The sequence below is a fragment of the Camelus bactrianus genome, chromosome 25 (genome assembly GCF_048773025.1).
Source record: "Camelus bactrianus isolate YW-2024 breed Bactrian camel chromosome 25, ASM4877302v1, whole genome shotgun sequence".
Taxonomy (NCBI): Eukaryota; Metazoa; Chordata; class Mammalia; order Artiodactyla; family Camelidae; genus Camelus; species Camelus bactrianus.
In genome coordinates this window covers 1,278,774-1,299,072 of record NC_133563.1, presented here as the reverse complement: position 1 = coordinate 1,299,072, position 20,299 = coordinate 1,278,774, and the positions used below count along the sequence as shown (strand labels likewise).

Genomic DNA, 20,299 nt, shown 5'->3' with positions numbered 1-20,299 from the left:
GACACTCATTAGCATATATACACCCAATGCAAGAGCACCTAAATACATAAAGCAAATCCTAACAAAGGAAGAAATTGACAATAATACAATATTACGTGGAGAATTCAACATCCCACTGACATCAATTGACCAATCATCCAGACAGAAAATCAATAAGGCAGCAGAGGTCCTAAATGACACAATAGACCAACTGAACTTAATTGATATCGACAGGACACTACATCCAAAAAAGCAGAATATATATTCTTTTCAAGTGTGCATGGTACATTCTCTAGGACAGATCACATAGTAGGTCACAAAACAAACCTCAACAAATCTAAGAGGAAAACAAGTTACATCAAGCATCTTTTCCAACCACAACAGTATGAAACTAGAAATCCAACTACAGAAAGAAAAACAGGAAAAGAACAAACATGTGGATACTAAACAATATGCCACTAAAAAACCAATGGGTCAACTATTAAATCAAAGAGGAAATCAGAAAATATCTCAAAGCAAATGAAAATGAAAACACACATTTCCAAAATCTAAGGGATGCAACAAAGACAGTTCTAAGAGGGAAGCTCATAGCAATATAGGTCTTTCCCAAGAAACAAGAAAAATCTCAAATAAACAATCTAACTTACTACCTAAAAGAATTAGAAAAAGAAGAACAAACAAAGCCTAAAATAAGCAGAAGGAAGGAAATGGTAAAGATCACAGAGGAAATAAACAAGATAGAGATTAAAAAAAAAAATAGAAAAATCAATGAAACCAAGAGCTGATGCTTGAAAAGATAAATGAAAATGATAAATCTTTAGCCAGCCCCACCAAGAAGAAAAGAGAAAGGATCCAAATAAACAAAACAATAAATAAAAGAGAAAAAGTAACAACCAATACCCTAGAGATGCAAAAAAATCACAAGAGAATATTATGAACAATTATACATAGGAAAAAGATTGAACAACCTAGAAGAAATGAACAAATTTCTAGAAACATGCTGCCTGCAAAGGCCAAGTCAAGAAGATACAGACTGTTGAACAGACCAATCACTAGAAGTGCAACAGAATCTGTAATTAAAAAACAAACGAAACTCCCAGCAAACAAAAGTCTAAGATTGGATAGCATCACTGGGGGAATTCTACCAAATGCATAAAGGAGAACTTACACCTATACTTCTCAAACTGTTCCAAACAACTGAAGAGGAATGAATATTCCCAAGTTCATTTTATAAGGCCACAATTAACCCGATAGCAAAACCAGATAAAGAGTCACCAAAAAAAAAAAATAACAGGCTAATATCTTTGATAAATGTAGATGCAAATATCATCAACAAAATATTAGCAAACCAAATCCAACAATATAGGAAAAGGATCAAACACCATGATCAAGTTGGATTCATTCTAGTGTCACAGGGATGGTTCAACATCTGCAAATCAATCAATGTGGTACACCACATTCACAAAAGAAAAAACAAAAACCACATGATCATCTCAAGCGACACAGAAAAAGAATTTGGTAAAATTCAAAATCCATTCATGACAAAAACTCTCATCAAAGCCGGTACAGAGGGAACGTATCTCAGCATAATAAAGGTCATTTATCACAAACCCACAGCCAGGGTAATACTCAATGGTAAAAAATGAAAGCCTTTCTAACTAAATTCAGGAACAATGCAAGGATGTCCACTCTCACTGCTTCTGTAACATAGTACTGGAAATCCTAGCTACTGCAATCAGACAGGAAAAAGAAATAAGAGACATTCAGATTGAAAGGGAAGAGGTAAACCTGTCACTATCTGCAGAGGACATGATACCCGATATACAGAACCCTAAAGTCTCCACAAAAAAGCTATTCAAACTAATCAATGAACTCAGCAAGGTGGCAGAATACAAAGTTAACATACAGAAATCTGCTGTGTTTCTATACACTAACAGTGAACTATCGGAAAGTGAAAGTAAATAAATTCTCATTTTAAATTGTATCCAAAAAAAAAAAAAAAAAAACCTCTGGGAATAAACCTGATCAAGGAGGTGAAAGACTTATATGCTGAAGACTATAAAACATTCATGAAGGAGACTGAAGACAATTCAAAAACATAGAAATGTATCTGACGTTCTGGGATTAGAATTAATATTGTTAAAATGACCATACTACCTAAAACAATCTCTGGATTTAATGCGTTCCCTATCAAAATGCCCAGGGCATTTTTCATAGAACTAGAACAAATAACCCTAATATTTATGGAACCACAAAGCAGCCCAAATTGCCCAGATGATCTTGAGAAAAAGAATAAATCTGATGATATAAACCTTCCAGCCTTCACAGTATACTACAAAGCTACAGTATCAATAACCAAAACAGTGTGGTGCTGGCACAAAAACAAAGACGTCCATCAAAGGAACTGAGCAGAGAGCCCAGAAATAAACTTATGCAACTATGGTTAAATAATCTATAAAAAAGGAGGCAAGAATATACAATGGAGGGAAAACAGTATATTCAACAAATGGTACTGGTAAAACCAGACATGTGAAACAATGAAATTAGAACATTTCTACACACCATATACAAAACTAAACTCAAATGGTTTAAAGACCTAAATGTGTGAGATGAAACCATAAAACTCCTAGAAAAGAACATAGGCAAAACAGTCTTTGCCATAAATTGTAGCACTATTTTCTTGGTTCCGTTTCCTGAGGCAAAAGAAATAAAAGTGAAAATAAAACAATGAAACATAATTAAAGTTAAAATATTTTACACAGCAAAGGAAATCATCAACAAAAGCAAGACAATGGGAGAAAATATATAAATGATGCAGCTGACATAGGGTTAATAGATAAACAGCTAATACAACTCAGTATAAAAAAAAATCCAATCAAAAAATGGGCAGAAGACTTGAATAAACATTTTTCCAAAGATATAACAGATAACATGAAAAGATGTTCAACATCACTAATATTAGAGAAATGCAAATCAAAACCACAATGAGGTATCACCTCCTACCTGTCAGAATATCTATCACCAGTAAGTCTCCAGTAGCTAATGTTGGAGAGGATATGGAAAAAGAGAACCAATGTACACTATAGGCAGGAATGTAAATTGGTGCAGCCGTTAGGAAAAACAGTATGAAGATGCCTTAAAAACTAAAAATAGAACTATCGTATGATCCAGTAATTCTACTCCCGGATATACATTCAGAAAAAACAAGAAAGCTAATTCAAAGAGATACACAGACCTCAGTGTTCATGGCAGCACTATTTCCAACAGTCAAGCCATGGAAGCAATTCAAGTGCCTATCAACAGACAATTGGCTTAAGAAGATGTGGTATACACACACACAGTGGTACATTACTCAGCTGTAGAAAAGAGTGAAATATTGCCACTTGCAGCAATGTGGGCAGACCTAGAGAATATTGTGCTTAGTAAAATAAGTCAGAGAAAGAAATAAACTATGTATCACTTATATATAGAGTCTAAAAAATAATACAAATGAATCTATATGTAAAACAGAAACAGACTCACAGACATAGAAAAAACTTGTGGTTACCAAAGAGGAGAGAGAAGGGGGAGGGACAAATTAGGGTTATGGGATTATCAGATACAAACTCCTATATGTAAAATAGACAAGCAACAAGGATACACAGTACAGCACAGGGAATTATACCCATTATCTTGTAATGACCTATAATGTAATATAATCTGCAGAAATACTGAATCAGCATGCTAATCAGCACCTAAAACTGACACAATATTGTAAATCAACTACGCTTCAATAAAAACATAGATAAAATAAATACTTCAACTCATATAGAAGCTATTTGGCTTAATCAGTGAAGGTCCCTGGAAAGAATGTAAGTTGTCTTTCCACTCTGAAATCAAATGCACGCAGGCACGTGCTGATAAAGCACAAGAGAAGACAATGGTCAGAGGCTTTGGAGGGGACACCGATCTAGCCTGCCTGCCTGCCTTCCAGCCTTCCTTCCTTCTTTCCTCCCATCCATCCAAGCAGTCAGGAAAAAACAACCACTCCCCAAGCAATATACTAGATCACAAAGGAAATAACTCTGAGAAGAGAGAATTACAACATTCAAGCTCTGGCAGGAGCTGAAGTTGTGAATCTAACTGTAAGGGTCATTTTGAGGTGGTGCAGTGAAGTATCATTCAAAGTATTGTATAATTCACACACTGACAGACATGTGTAGGGCTCCAATGAACTGAAAAGAGGGAATTTAGATGAAAAAGTCAGAGACATTTAATGGAGACAAAAACGAGATCATTCTCTCTCCACTTGGTCATGCTGAGGGTTCATCTTCTCATCCCACCACTTAACACACGCATTTAATGCCGTCTATGTGCAAAGTGCTATACTAGGAACTTGGAACACAAAGATAAAAAGACAGAGCCTCTATTTTAAGGAGCCTACAATCAAGTAGAGGAAATAAACATTCAAGAAAGAAAAAAAAACAACTGCTATACACATGATCGTTGTCCAAGACAATGGCTCGAGAGCCGGGTACAAGGTGCAATCTCAGTACAGGGCAAAGACTGCCCACACCCACCCGGCGGGAGTCAGAGAGCGCTTCATGGAGGAGACACCAATGAGGCCTGCATTAACAGTAAACAGGAGTCCGCTGGACAATCAGAGGGAGGGTAAACAAAGGCATGGAAGTCACGTCTGCAGGAGTGTGGGTAGTTTAGCATTGCTGGAACATAAAGGATAGACCTGGGAGATATATAAAGATAAGAGACAGCAAAGAAGCAGAATGCTGCACACCAGTGATGAGACAGGAGGCTGAATGTGCTGGAAATGTTCCCTGCTAGGTGCTCTAAACTTTATCCTTCAGTCTAGGTCGGTGTTTTTGACCATCGGCATCGGATCCTCTAGAGAATTCCCCGCAGCCTCACTGCTCAAACTGTGGCCTGTGGACCAGCAGCATCAGCAACACCTGTGAACTTGTTAGAATGCAGCACCTCAAGCCGACCTCATCCTCCTGAGGCAGAATCTGCATTTTAACAAGCCCCCAGGTGAGCTGTAGGCACGTGTTAAGTTTGAGAAGCACTGCTCTAGAGTACTTGTCAGAAATGAGTATTTTGACAAGGTCTCATCTATTAAATTGGAATCTTTGTGTTGAGGCCCAAGCTTCATCATGTTTTACAGGCTCACTAGAGATTATGAGGCAGATTAAATTTGAGAACCTCTATGGGCGATGGGAAGCCATGGAACAACTCTGAAAAGAAGAATGACAACCTCAAATTTTTCCTATTAAAATAGTTACCTGGATACACTGAGGAAGGTTTGGGGAGTGTTGGTGTAACCATCAAAAGGAGAGACGAGAGTAGCTAGTATCAACTTCCAGGAGCAATTGAGTCACAGAACAAGGACCACAGGTCATACCAAAGCTTGAGGCGGAAGTGGGGAGGACCCTGAAGTTTCAGCAGTATATCTGCATACACCGAGATATGGCAAGCAGGGAAGGAAAGCCAGTGATGGCTTTGGGAGCGGCTGAGTTTTGACTAATGTTTTATTCCTGTTATTATGACTCATGTTCCTTATTTTTAAAATGGTACCGAAGTGAGCTGGGCAAATGTGTTTGGCATCAGGGAAAGAAAGATTCAGAACAAATATTTACCCTTCAAACTCTTGTCTTTTGTAACTAGGAGAACTTCTAGGAGAAAAGACTTACTTTTATTGAAAGATGTACGTCAGTGTGGAGAAGGTCATGTAGAGGACGTGACTACTGGTTGACCTGTAAGCTAATACCTGGGCAATTGGAAGATCCTCATTCCTTCTCCTGTCCTTGGAATGCATGTGTTCCCCATCACTCCCACAGTGGGAGTCATTTTCAAGGACACATCCTTGAGAAAGCAGTTTGGATGGTGTACATGACTAAATCTAGTTAAGGCTTCTTTATAAACTTTTAAGATTCTGGCGGGAGGGTGCAGAGATCTATTTCTTTTGCAGCTGCCCAAGACAAGCCTTGTATGTAACTTCCTGTGTCTATTAAACCTGGCACCTACCAACTTGGAGTGGTCTGCCTCTTTCTTCGGTCTCCCTGTGCCCTCTGTATACAATGGCCAATTTGCAAACCAGTAGGGTTCCACGGGCAAGAGCAAAACAGAATTTATAGCACATATGGAAATGTGTAAAAACAAATTCTCCTTAACTGAAGAATTTTTGAAAAGTAAATCTGGACAATGAGTATGATGAAAGAATAGAGCAAGAGTTATAAACAAATGTATTTCATAAATTACCTGTCAGAAAGCAGATTATCTCCTCATGGATATTAATGCAACATCGTCTCTATTAAAATGCTAACCAAAGGTTAGTTCCTCCCGCGCCTACTGTACTTCATTAGTGGTGTCACATCACCGAATTACAGAGATTTTTCTATCCTGCATCTCAATCGTCCAAATTGTTGAGTTTTCAGGTGTGACCCAGGAATTCCAAGTCAGAACCAGAGAACTTACAGCTGCCACAAAGGCCACACTGGGAACTGATCTCACAAGTCATGTTCATGAGTTTAGACAAGACTCACAGTGTGCACCTTGCAGTAATTTCCCAAGCAGTAACACCAGGCAGGAGAGAAAATAACTGAGATGGCAGAGAGAGAAAGAGAAAGACAGAGAAAGGGGTCAGAGATGACTCTGAACAAAGGCATGAGGTGGAAATCTAAGACTGAGTTATTTTGAAAGAATAGAGATCAATGTCACTCAAACTGTTCTACAACTGGTTTTGGTGATTTTATAAATGTGCCAAATAGCCACAGTTCTAACAGCCTGAAGTAGAGACTACTTGTTTTTCTAGCACCCAGACAGCTGGCAGGACCTTCAGCACTGCCCAGGCTCTGGCAATGCAAGCTTCTCTACAGTCTGACTAGGGGGCCTTGGGCATAGCTACTTAAATGAACATGCCATATGAGGCTTCTGTAGTTTTTATGGGAGTTTCCTGTACCCTCAGTTTTACAGATCTTATTTATAGACTTCATATAACTTTTAAAATAATTTAATACTTGTTAGGCAAAAACTAACTAGATGAAAACTTAAGACCATCGAATGTATTCAACCTTGCTCATGAGGCTTTCTAATAGATATGCTTTCAGATCAAGCACTCTAGCTACTTGAACGTTCTTTGCAATTATTCATCACCCATCTATAAATATCTCAAAATACTCAGCTCCCAAGCTCAAGATTTGCAAAATAGTTCAGTAAATACGAATAAGAGTTTAAAGACAGTCAGAAGCTGGGTAAGATCAGGAAAGTAATAATTTTGCTCCCAGTAGATTTTAGATCACAGATAAAAGATGGCACAAACAGAAAATCAGAGACTCATGCTAGAGTTCAGACACAATTACCTAATTAAAATCAAGGTATGCATCGACTGATAGGAGTAAGTTATGGCCTAAAAGCTATTTATGAAAGGGAATGTTGACTTGTCTGTACACTACTGGTGGGCATGCACATTGGAAGAACTTCTGACTGAGTAACTACATACACAACTACCTGTACAAGAGTGGAAAGAGAATACACGCGGACATTTACTTCAGGGCTGTTGTCCCAGTGGGCAACTGGAAACAACCAGAAAACCCACTAAAAGGGCTGGGTAGAAAAAGTTAAGGTAAATGGGGCGCTATGCAGCCTTTTTAATCAAATGAGGTAGAAAAGTGTGCACCTGTACTGATCACATAGTAAGATTTCACTGTTGGAAAAAATATATACACACATATATCAATGTCAATATATGCATAAAAATGTCTGGAACGATACACTCTAAGCGGTTAGCAGTGGAGATCACTATCGGGAAAAAGAGGTGCGTGACAGAGACTTTGACACTTATACACTTACATCAGTTATACACTTACTTTGACTCTTACACACTTACATAATTCTGCGATGCTAAATTTTTAAAAATAGCTAAATATTACTTTCAAAACTAAAATAATAAATATCTATATTTTATTTTAATAGATTGTGAATTCTATAATTCCATAATTTGGTCAACTAAGTAAAAACAACAGAATGAAAGTTTTAGGAACCTGGACCTTTTTAATTGACATCTATGAAACAGCACATGAAATCCATTTTCTATGCCGATCAAACACTGCCCTGTCTCACCAGGCACAAGGGGGGATTGGCACTGGATGTGAGTAGACACATTTTACTTGTTAGAACTGAAGCTTTTGATTTTGATTAGAATCCATTTTGATTAGAATATATTTACTTTATATTCACAAAATAATAAGAAATGAAACCACCCTAGAAGTTAAAATGCATATCCTAAAACAGAAGGGGGAGGATTAGAACACACACTGGGAGTAATTACTGGACAAATGAATTAAAACCCCCTATCTAGTTCCCTAACTAAAACTATGGGGGGAAATTCTAGTCAAAGCTTTCTTAGTAAGTATAGAGAAGTTTCCTAATCTAATTCTATTATTACAGAAAACAAATTTTACATAACAAAGAATAAATCTCAAAAATATTTGCCTTTTTATATTTCTAGCCTATGACTTTTGTTTCCACCCATAAAAAATGAAGCAAGTAAATAAAGAGGCCATTAAATCAGGAATTTGTTAAGACATCTCTTCCTATCGAATCACTTGTTTTGCAAGTGACATTCCAGAATGGTTTAAGAAGGTATGGGACAAAGTTGTTTTTACATGTCAAGGGGTCATCTTTGTAAAACCATAACAAAAGGCTCCGCACAATGTATTTGAAGGGAATAATGAAGTTGTATTAAGCACCAATTTAAAAATATATTCAAGCTGGTGGAGATTTGTTCTTGTGAAACTGAATACACTAATTGCAGTAACAATTATCCTCTTTTGAATAAATTAGTAAGGCCCAACTCTTTCCTCAGTGAAATATATGCTTGGGCAAACCCATGGATAAAGATAAATTCCTCCAGATCTCATATCTTTTACTTTATTCCAGAACTCTTAGTCTATGACATAAATTTCAGGGTATGCAGAAGTATATAAGACAGTGTTCTTTTTTATTCTAAAGTGACGGGTTTGATAAGCCTTAAAGAAACTTACCACATAGTTCTTCTGTATCAAGATTGCTGAAAGATAAAAAAAAAGGAGTATTACTTTGATAATATTTAGGTTTTTAAATAGTTAAATACAGTTATTCCCCAATCTACATTGTTATATTAATAGATGATATATAGCTATGGTATTTCTCTTATAAATTCTACATTGTTTAGTCAGTCACATATTAACAATGATTGTCAGATTTTGTCTTTGAACAAATAATTCTTGGAATTTGTGTTTCTCCCAGTGTCATGCTAGGGGAATACTGCATAATTTTAAAGAATGTAGAGCCAGAACGCTTGAGTTCAAATCCTTACTCTACCATTTCCCATCTATGTGGCCCTCAGCACTTTGCATCTATGTGTCTCAGTTACCCAGTCCCAAAATGGGGATAATAATTTGTGTTTCACAGGAATGTCACAGGATTTAAATGGGTTAATAAATATAAAGCAGTTAAAAAAGAAACTAGCACAATTTAGCACTTATAAATGTTAGCCATCATATTCCTGACTTGTTTGAACTGTTAGAACTTTCATATCTAAATTCAACTTTTGGATTAAGTTTGATTCAGTGCGTATTTCCAATGTTTTCTAAAACATAATGAAGAATTACATTGCTTAATATTTTCATGTAAACAACAGAAATCCATTACTCTTACGAAGATAACTGCAAAAGAGCCAGGTGAACTGTCTGCAGATATATAAAACATTACTATCAGAAAAATAATGCCTTGACCAAGGAAAATATGGTACAGGAATTCAAGGATGGTCCAATATCAGGAAATAAATCAATATAACACTACATCATAGTAAAGGAAAAAAAACCATCATATTAACAAACATTAAATGAGAATTTAATAAAAACTCAACATGCATTCTTATTTTTACAAGTTTAAATGAAACAGGAATACAAGTAAACCTCTTTCTTGAATATGATGAACACTACTGAAAATCAACTGCAAACATCATTTGGCTACATACAGATGGTATATGTCAAAACTCAGTGTAAATAAACTTCATAATTCAGTCCTCCTTTAAGTAGCAATCAGGGTTGATACACAGGAGGGACACTGGTGTAAGCATTTCAAACACCAGGTCTTTTTACCAATTCCATCACCAAATTTCTTATGTAATATTAAATTCAGGATTTTATCCCAAGATGCTGAATATTTGATCTTGGGTAAACGATCTCTCTATACTACAGTAAAATTTTTTGTAAAGTAGTATTTGCCATCAGATAGAATATGTAGCATTTTCTGTAATGGTTTTGGTATGGGCCCATTCATTTATTTATTGCACAAACTTATACTGTTATGTTCCAGGCATTGTTCTAACCACCACAGATAATTTGGTTGCCATAGATACTGAGAACAACATGTCAGATCACTAGTTTCTAGCAGCTCAATTTAGAGGTAGACTCCTGCAATAAATCCATGAAATGCAAAATATTGAAATTTTATATTTCTATACATTTCAAAATGATCAGTAAGGGGGGAAATGGTTAACTGGCAAAAATGATCAGGGGCTATGTAACAGAGGACAGAATTTGGGGACTACCTCAAAGGTTAAATATGAGTAAAAAATGGCCAACAAAGGAAGACAATTCCAGTTAGAGAAACACTATTTGCAATAAAAATTTAAAGTGTGAAGAATACTTTACTAAATTTCTGTTACTAAACTACTCAGAAAACTGAGTAGTTCCCATGGCTAGAACATAGGTCATTATGAGGAAATCAGTCTGAAAAATGCAAAGCCTCATGCGATCGTCTAAGAAATTTCTACTTTATCTTTTTGTCAATTTAGAATCAAAGAAGAGTTGAAAGGTGAGTGATATGATTAGATTTACACTTTTAAAGGGTCACTGACACATGGGTTAAGATGTGACAGAAACAGAGTGAAAAAAAAAGAAAAAAGGACAAGTTTGGAAGTCGTGAGACCAGTTTAGAAGTTACCACTACAGTCTGGACAAGAATGGAGCATATCAACTGAAGGAGTGTGCAAGGACACCCACTGGGGGGCAAGAAGAAATGCTTTTTTATATTTTACTTTTCTGGAAAAAAATGTATTTTTTAAAATTTATTTTCCTTTCAGCATTATTGAGCCTTAATTGACATGCAGCACCGTGTAAGTTTAAGGTGCACAGCGCGATCTCACTTACATACATCAAGACATGATTATCACACTATGTTTAGGGAATACCCATCATCTCATTGATACAAGATTAAAGAAATTTCTTTTTCTTACGATGAGAACTCTTAGAATTTACTCTCTTAACAACTTTCATATATAACATATGCAGTGTTAATTATATTACATTCTGTTGTACATCACATCCCTAGTACTTTCATACCTTATAACTGAAAGTTTGTACCTTTTGACTGCCTTCTTCCAATTCCCTCTCCCCCACCACCCCATGTCTGGTAATCACAAAATTGATCTCTTTTTTGTTTGGGGATCATAACTGACCTACAAACCTATGTTAGCTCCTGTTACATAACACAGTAATTTGATATTTCTGTAAATTTTGAAATGATCACCACCATAATCCAGTTAAGATCTGACACAATACAAAGATATTACATATTTAATGACTATTTACCCCACACTATACCTTTCATACCCATGACACATTAATTTTGCAACTGGAAGTCTGTACCTCTTAAATTCCCTCATCTATTTCTCTCCTCCCCCGACTCCCTCCCCTCTGGCAACCATCTGTTTGTTCTCCATTTCCATAACTCTGTTTTATTATGTTTGTTCATTTGTTTTGTTTCTTAGATTCCACACATCAGTGAAACCATACAATATTTGTCTTCCTCTGTCTGGTTACTTCACTTAGGATAATACTCTCTAGGTCCATCCATGTTGTTGCAAATGGCAAGATTTCATTCTGTTTTCATGGCTGAGTAATACTCACATATGTGTGTGTGTGTGTGTGTGTGTGTGTGTGAAATATATATTTTTGATAGTAATCATTTTGATAGGTGTGAGGTGATATTTCATTGTGGTTGTGATTTGCATTTCCCTGATGATATGACGTTGAACATTTTTCATAAGCATGTTGGCCATCTGTGTGTCTTCTTTGGAAAAAAGAGATTTCCATATATTAATTTTGTATTTTACAACTTTACCAAATTCATTGATGAGTTCTAGTAGTTTCTAGTAGCATGTTTAAGATTTTCTATGTATAGTATCATCATTTGCAAACAGTAACCTTTTAACTTCTTCACCTCCAGTTTGGATTCCTTCATTTCTTTTTCCTTGTGAGATTGCTATGTCTAGGACTTCCAAAATTATGTTAAATACAAGTGGCAAGAGTGGACAACCTTGTCTTGTTCTTCAGCTTACAGGAAATGCTTTCAGCTTTTCACCACTGAGTATGATGTCACTTGTGGGCTTGTCATATGCAGCCCTTTATTACGTTGAGGCATATATTTTCTATACCCCTTTGCTGAGAGTTTTTATCATGAATGGAAATGGAACTTTTCAGAAGGTTTTTATGCATCTATGAAGATGATCATATGATATTTGTTCTTCAATTTGTTAATGTAGTGTAGCACATGGACTGATTTATGGATATTGAACCATCCTTTTATCCATGGGATAAGTCTCACTTGATCATGGTATGTGAACCTTTAAATGTATTATTGAATTCAGGAGCTGAAATTCTGTGGAGGATTTTTGCATCTATTTTTATCACTGATACTGGCCTGCAATTTTCGTTTTTTGTGTGTGATTATCTTTCTGGGTTTTGGTATCAGAGTGATGCTGGTCTCAGAGAATGAGTCTGGAAATGATCCCAGCCTCTGAGATGGCTAAGTATTCACTCTTCTCTAAATGTTTGGCAGAATTCATCTGTAAAGCCTGAACTTTTGTTTGTTGGGAATTTTCTTTATTAGATTCAATTTCTTTAGAAGTAATTTCTCTGCTTACATTGTCTATTTCTTCCTGGTTCACTCTTGAGAAGTTGTACATTTCTAGCAGTTTGTGGTTTCTTCAAGATTGTCCACTTTTTAGCAATTGTTGGTAGCAATCTCTTTAATTTATTTTTAGTCTCTTTTTCATTTCTTTCTGGTCTGATATTTATGATTTGTTTCCTTCTACTAACTTCGGGTTTTGTTTGCTCTTCTTTTCCTAGTTCCTTTAGGTTTAAGATTAGGTTGTTGATTTGTATTTTTCTTGTTGCCCAAGATAGCTGTGTCACTGTAAAATTCCTTCTTAGAACTGCTTATGCAGCATCTTGTAGGTTTTGGATTATAGTATTTTCATATTCATTTGTCTTCAGGTATTTTTTCTTTCTTCTTTGATTTCTTTAGTGGTTAAATTTAGTAGCATACTGTTCAACCTCTATGTGTTTGTGTTTTTTGCAGTTTTACTCTTTTAGTTGATTTCTACCCTCATAGCATTGTGGTCAAAAAAGATGCTTGATATGACTTCAGTTTTATTAAATGTCTTGAGACTTGTTTTGTGAACAAGCACGTGAGAATGTTCCATATGCACTTTGAAAAGAAAGTGTATTCTGCCACTTGGGGATGAAATGTTATATACATAACATTTGGACTCAAGTGTCATTTAAAGCCAGTGTTTCCTTATTGATTTGCTGTCTGGGTGATCTGTCCATTGTCCTAAGTGGGGTATTAAGAATGTACTATCATTTTATTAATGACAATTTCTCTCTGTATGTTGGATAATCTTTTCTAGGCAAATAGGTGCTCCTATGTTGAGAGCATATATATTTACAATTGTTATATCTTCTTCTTTGATTGTTCACTCGATCATTATATAATGTCCCTCCTGTCATTTGATACAATCACTGTTTTATTTTATTACTTTTTTATTTAATATATTTTTATTGAAGTATAGTCAATTTATAATGTTGGGTCAACTTCTGGTGTATAGCACAATACTTCAGTCATATAGGAACATACATATGTTCATTTTCCTATTCTTTTTCACCAAAAGTTACTAGAAGATATTGAATATGGTTCCCTGTGCTATACATTATAAACTTGTTGTTTATCTATTTTATATAAATATACATATATGTAAGTTATTATCTGCAAATCTCAAACTCCCTATTTACCCTTTCCCACCCCTTCCCCCCTTAGTAACCATAAGTTTGTTTTCTATGTCTGTGAGTCTAAGTTTGTTTCTGTTTTGTAAATTAATTCATTTGTCTTTTTTGTTTTCCAGATTCTGCATATAAGTGATATCCTATGGTATTTTTCTTTCTTCTTTGGCTTACTTCACTTAGAATGACATTCTCCAGGGACATCCATGTTGATGCAAATGGTATTATGTTGTCATTTTTATGGCTGAGTAGTATTCCATTGTATAAATATACCACAGCTTCTTTATCCAGTCATCTGTTGATGGACATTTAGGTTGTTTCCATGTCTTGGCTATTGTAAATACTGCTTCAGTGAACACTGGGATGCAGGTGTCTTTTTGAATTAAGGTTCCCTCTAGTTATATGCCCAGGAGCAGGATTCCTGGGTCATATGTAAGTCTATTTTTAGTCTTTTGAGGAATCTCCATACTGTTTTCCATAATGGCTGCACCAAACTGCATTCCCACCAACAGTGAAGGAGGGTTCCCTTTTCTCTACAGCGTCTCCAGCATTTATCATTTGTGGACTTTTGAATGATGGCCATTCTGACTGGTGTGAGGTGATACCTCATGGTAGTTTTGATTTGCATTTCTCTGATAATTAGTGATATTGAGCATTTTTTCATGTGCCTATTGGTCATTTATATGTCTTCACTGGAGAATTACTTGTTTATGTCTTCTGTTCATTTTTGGATCAGGTAGTTTGTTTTTTACTTATTAAGTTGCACGAGCTCTTTATATATTCTGGTGATAAAGACCTTATCAGTCTCATCATTTGCAAATATTTCCTCCCATTCTGTAGGTTATCCTTTTGTTTTGCTTATGGTTTCCTTTGCTGTGCAAAAGCTTGTAAGTTTAATTAGGTCCCATTTGTTTATTTTTGCTTTTATGTCTATTGCTTGGGTAGACTGCATTAGGAGAACATTTTTGAGATTTATGTTGGATAATATTTTGCCTGTTTTCTTCTAAGAGGTTTATAGTGTCTTGTCTTATGTTTAAGTCTTTAAGCCATTTTGAGTTTATTTTTGTGAATGGTGTGAGGGGAGTGTTCTAACTTCTTTGATTTACACGCAGCTGTCCAGGTTTCCCATCACCACTTGCTAAAGAGACTGTCTTTATTCCATTGTATATTCTTGCCTCTTTCATCAAAGATTAATTGACCAAAAGTTCGTGGGTTTATTTCTGGGCTCTCTATTCTGTTCCGTTGATTCATATGTCTGTTTTTGTAACAATACCATGCTGTTTTGATTACTGTAGCTCTGCAGTATTGTCCAAAGTCTGGGAAGGTTATTCCTCCAGACTCTTTCTTTTTCTTCAGTAACACTTTGGCAATTCTGGGTCTTTGTGATTCCATATAAATTTTAGGATTATTTGTTCTAGTTCTGTGAAAAATGTCCTGGGTAATTTGATAGGGATTGCATTAAATCTGTAGATTGCTTTGGGTGGTATGGCCATTTTAACAATATTAATTCTTCCAATCCAAGAATATGGGATATATTTCCATTTATTTAAGTTATCTTTAATTACCTTAATCAGTGTTTTGTAGTTCTCCATGTATAAGTCTTTCACTTCCTTGGTCAGATTTATTTCTAAGTTGGTTTTTTTTTATGCAATTTTAAAAGGGATTGTTTCTTTACTCTCTTTTTCTGGTATTTCATTGTTAATGTTAAGAAATGCGACTGATTTCTGTAGGTTATTCTTGTATCCTGTAACCTTGCCAAATTCTTTTATTAGTTCTAGTAGTTTTTGTGTGGAGCCTTTAGGATTTTCTGCATATAGTATCATGACATCTGCATATAATGGCAATTTTACTTCTTTTCCAATTTGAATCCGTTTTATTTCTTTTTCCTGTCTAATTGCTATGGCTAGGAGTTCCAATACTATATTGAATAGGAGTGGTGAGAGTGGGCATCCTTGTCTTGTTCCAGATTTTAGGGGGAAGGTTTTCAGCTTTTCACCATTGAGTATTATGCTAGCTGAAAGCTTGTCGTAAATAGTTTTTATTGTGTTGAGATATGTTCCCTCCGTACCCACTTTGGTAAGAATTTTTATCATAACGGGTGTTGAATTTTATCAAATGCTTTTTCTGCATCTATTGAAATGATCATATGATTTTTGTCCTTTCTCTTTTTGATGCGGTGTATCACGTTGATTGATTTGCTTGTGTTGAGCCATCTGTGTGTTCCTGAGATGAATCCAACTCAATTATGGTGTACGATCTTTTTTTATGTGTTTTGGATTCTATTTGCTAATATTTTGTTGAGGATTTTTGCATCTATGTTCATCAATGATATTGGCCTATAGCTTTCTTTTTTGGTAGTGTCTTTGTCTGACTTTGGATCAGGGTAATATGGTGGCTTTACAGAATGAGTTTGGGAGTGTTTCTTCCCCTTCAATCTTTGGAAGAGTTTGAGAAGGACTGGTATGAGTTCTTCTCTGTATATTTGCTAGAATTCCCCAGTGAAGCCATCAGGTCCTAGACTTTTGTTTGCAGGGAGTTTTTGTTTTGTTTTGTTTTGTTTTGCTGATTCTATTTCACTTCTAGTGATTGGTCTGTTCAAGTGATCTATTCCTTCTTGATTCAGTTTTGGTGGACTGTAAGTTTCTAGAAACTTGTCCATTTCTTCTAAGTTGTCCAATTTATTGGCATATAGTTGTTCATAGTATTCTCTTATGATTTTTTGTATTTCTGTGGTGTTGGTTCTAATCTCTCCATTTTCATTTATTTTGTGTATTTGTGTCCTCTCTCTCTCCTTCTTGGAGGAAATATATACATACACACATATATATAGGGGGTATATATACACTATATATATAATTATTTTTTAAATGCTGACCTCTTAATTTCAAACACATTTTAACAACCATGCATTTTTCCTGCCCTCCTGCCACATTTACTTTTTGACATCATATTTTACATCTTTTTCTCCTGTGAGTCCGTTAATTATTTATTGTGGATATAGATGATTTTACTACTTTTGTCTTTTAACGTTCCTACTAGCTTATATCTGGTTGATTTATTACCTTTATTGTATATTTACCTTTACAATGAGATTTTTCCTTTTGTACTTTTAATATTCCTAGCTGCAGCCTTTTCTTTTTTACTTAAAGAAGTTCCTTTAACATTTCTTGTAAAACTGTTTTGGTGGTGCTGAACTCTTTTTGCTTTTGCTTGTCTGTAAAACTTTTGATCTCTCCATCAAATCTGGATAAGTGTTTGGACAGAGTATTCTTGTTGTATGTTTTTCCCTCTCAGCATTTTATCATGCCACTCCCTTCTGGCCTGCAGTGTTTCTGCTCAAAAGTGAGCTGATAGACTTACAGAAGTTTGCTTGCACATAACTTTTTGCTTTTCCCTTGCTGCTTTTAATACTGTCTCTTTACTTTTAATTTTTGCCATTTTAATTACAGTGTATCTTGGTGTGGTACTTTTTGGAGTGGGGCTCAGTTGCCTCATTGCTGGTGCTGGCCTGCTTAGGGTGGACTGGGTCCTGACAGAGCAGTCAGCTTGGGCTGCAGTGTTCTTGGGGTTGTTGTACGCCTATGGTGGTTGGGGCTCAGCCCCAAGGGATCTGAGGCTGGTGCCTACCCACTAATGTGTGAGCTGGGTCCCAGGGCTAATGCTAGTTCACTGGTGGGTTGATCCAGGTCCCAGAGTTTCTGGCTGCAGGGTCCTGTGGTCCTGGAGTTGGTGTGTCAGCCCAGCTGTGGATGGGAATGGATCCTGGGCCCTCTGATGGACAGGGCTGGGTCCCGAGTCAGCTGTGGGCTCAGGGGTTCCTAAGGAACCTGCTGGTAGGTGGGGCTGTTTCTCCACCTGACTAGCTGCTTTTCTTGAGGTCTCCCAGCACTGGTGCCCACAGGGTCAAGTCCTAGTTCTAATAAGCAAGACAGAGGATTCCAAAATGATGCTTGCCATCACCAGTGTCCTTGTGGTAGAATGACCTCCAAAACATGGATGTGGCTAGTTTTTATGTTCCCTGAATGAGCTCCAATTGATTCCTACTTCTCTGGGAGGCTCTCCAAAATCAGCAAGTGGACCTGACCCAGTCTTTTTCCAAATTTCTGCTTCTTCTCTGGGTTCTGGAACATGTGAGATTTTGTGTGCCTCATTTAATAGTGGCATTTTATTTCGACAGCCCTCTGGTTCTCCTGAAAATAAGCCCCACTGGTTTTCAAAGCCAAATATTCTAGGGGCTCATCTTTCTGGTACAGGACCCATCTGAGGATCTCATTGTGAGACTTGATCCCCTGTGCTCCTTAAGGAGAACTTCTGCAATTGTAATTATTCTATTTGTGGGTCACCTACCCCAAGGGTATAAGACTTGAGTATACCAGGTCTCTGTTCTCCTACATGTCTCATTGTGCTTCCTTTTTAATATCTTTAGCTGTATAAGATCTTTTCTGCTAGATTTCAGTCTTTCTCATCGAGAGTTGATCTGTAAATAGTTATAAATTTTGTGCCCATGGAAAGAGGTAAACTCAGGGCCATCCTACGCTGCCATCCTAATCACTCTCTGTATTTATATCTAATATTACATTTTCATTTCTTTTTGTTTAATTTTATAACATTAATATTAATACAATGGTGCATATATGTAATTTATAAACAAATAAATCTTTTTAATTATAATGGGATTCCAAGCTAGAAAGCATTATCTAGCACAAGAGCTTGATCAAGAATAATTCAGAGGTCTAAGGGTTCTAAGCTGGGATGGGGAGAGGGGCAAAAAGCGTATACAGATGTGAAGAATTTTGAGGTAAAACCAACAAAACTTAGAACCTTACTGGATTCAGAATTCAGAATAGCTTAGATTTTTAATATTACTATTTCAAACATTTTGGTCATTAAGATATGTATTTCCTAACATTACTGTTTATTTATAGAACTTCTGACTTGAAAAGGACATTAATGATCACTTTGTTTTTTAATTTGTTTTCCTCAGAATATTTCACAGATTCATAAGAAGATGTGTTTCATATTTCAAAGGAAAAACAGCCCCAAAACATGACTGAAAATTAAATTACTTGGAATATATCATAAAATATAGTAGTTCAGAGTAATTTGCATGGCATTAACTCTACTGGTTCCAGAATAAAAGACTGTGTGAAGTACTGAAGTATTTGTCAGCTCAAATATTCCCTTCTTTAGCTATTTACTAACCAAAGCCATTTACAGATTCAATGCAATCCTTATTGGAATTCCAATGGCATTTTTCACAGAAACAGAACAAACAATTTCAAAGTTTGTATGGAATCATAAAAGACCTCCCAAAACTAAAACAATCTGAGAAAGAACAGATCATTCAGTGCCATTTAGTGGTTTCAAACTATATTACAAAGTTATAGTAATCAAAACAGTGTTGTATTGTCATAAAAACAGACATGTAGATCAACAAAACAGAACAGAGAACCCAGAAATAAACACACACACATATGGTCAATTAATTTACAACAAAGGAACCATGAATATACAACAGTCTCTTCAGTAAATGTTGCTGGGAACACTGGACAACCACATGCAAAAGAATAAAACTGGACCACTGTCTTCCACCACACACAAAAATCAGCTCAAAAAGGATTAAAGACTTGTACATAAACCTGAAACCATAAGACTCCCAGAAGAAAACATGGCGGTTAAACTCTTTAACACTAGTCTTGGCAATGATTTTTTTTAATTTGATACCAAATGCAAAGGCAACAAAAGAAAAAAATTAACTACACCAAACTAAAAGGCTTCTGCACAACAAAGGAAATCATTAACAAATGAAAAGGCAACCTACCGAATGGGAGAAGATATCTGCAAATCATGTATCATAACATATAACATATAATCACATATATAAGGGGTTAATATCCAAAGTGTAAGAGGAACTTATAAGTCAATAGCAAAAAAAAAAAAAAACAAACAAACTTTTAAAAATGGTCAGAGGACTTAGACATTTTTTTCCTAGAGGACATACAGATGGCCAACAGATACATGAAAGGTGCTAAACCTCACTAATCAGGGAAATGCAAGTCAAACTCACAATGAGATGTCACTTCACACCTATCAGAATGGCTACCATCAAAAAGACAAGAGGTTAAGCGTTGATGAAGATATGGAGAAAAGGGAATCATTGTGCACTGTTGGTGGGAATGTAAATTGGTGCAACCACTATGAAAAACGGTATGGAGGTG

General features: G+C 35.9%; 1 protein-coding gene across 1 annotated transcript in view; it reads right to left on the bottom strand.

The window, feature by feature from the left end:
* Positions 1-20,299, bottom strand: part of NECAB1 (N-terminal EF-hand calcium binding protein 1) — a 234,460-nt gene that overhangs the window by 119,705 nt on the left and 94,456 nt on the right. The window contains exon 4 of the mRNA XM_010968406.3: positions 9,015-9,040. Coding sequence (XP_010966708.1) covers positions 9,015-9,040 — 26 coding nt within the window. The remainder of the gene's footprint in view (positions 1-9,014; positions 9,041-20,299) is intronic.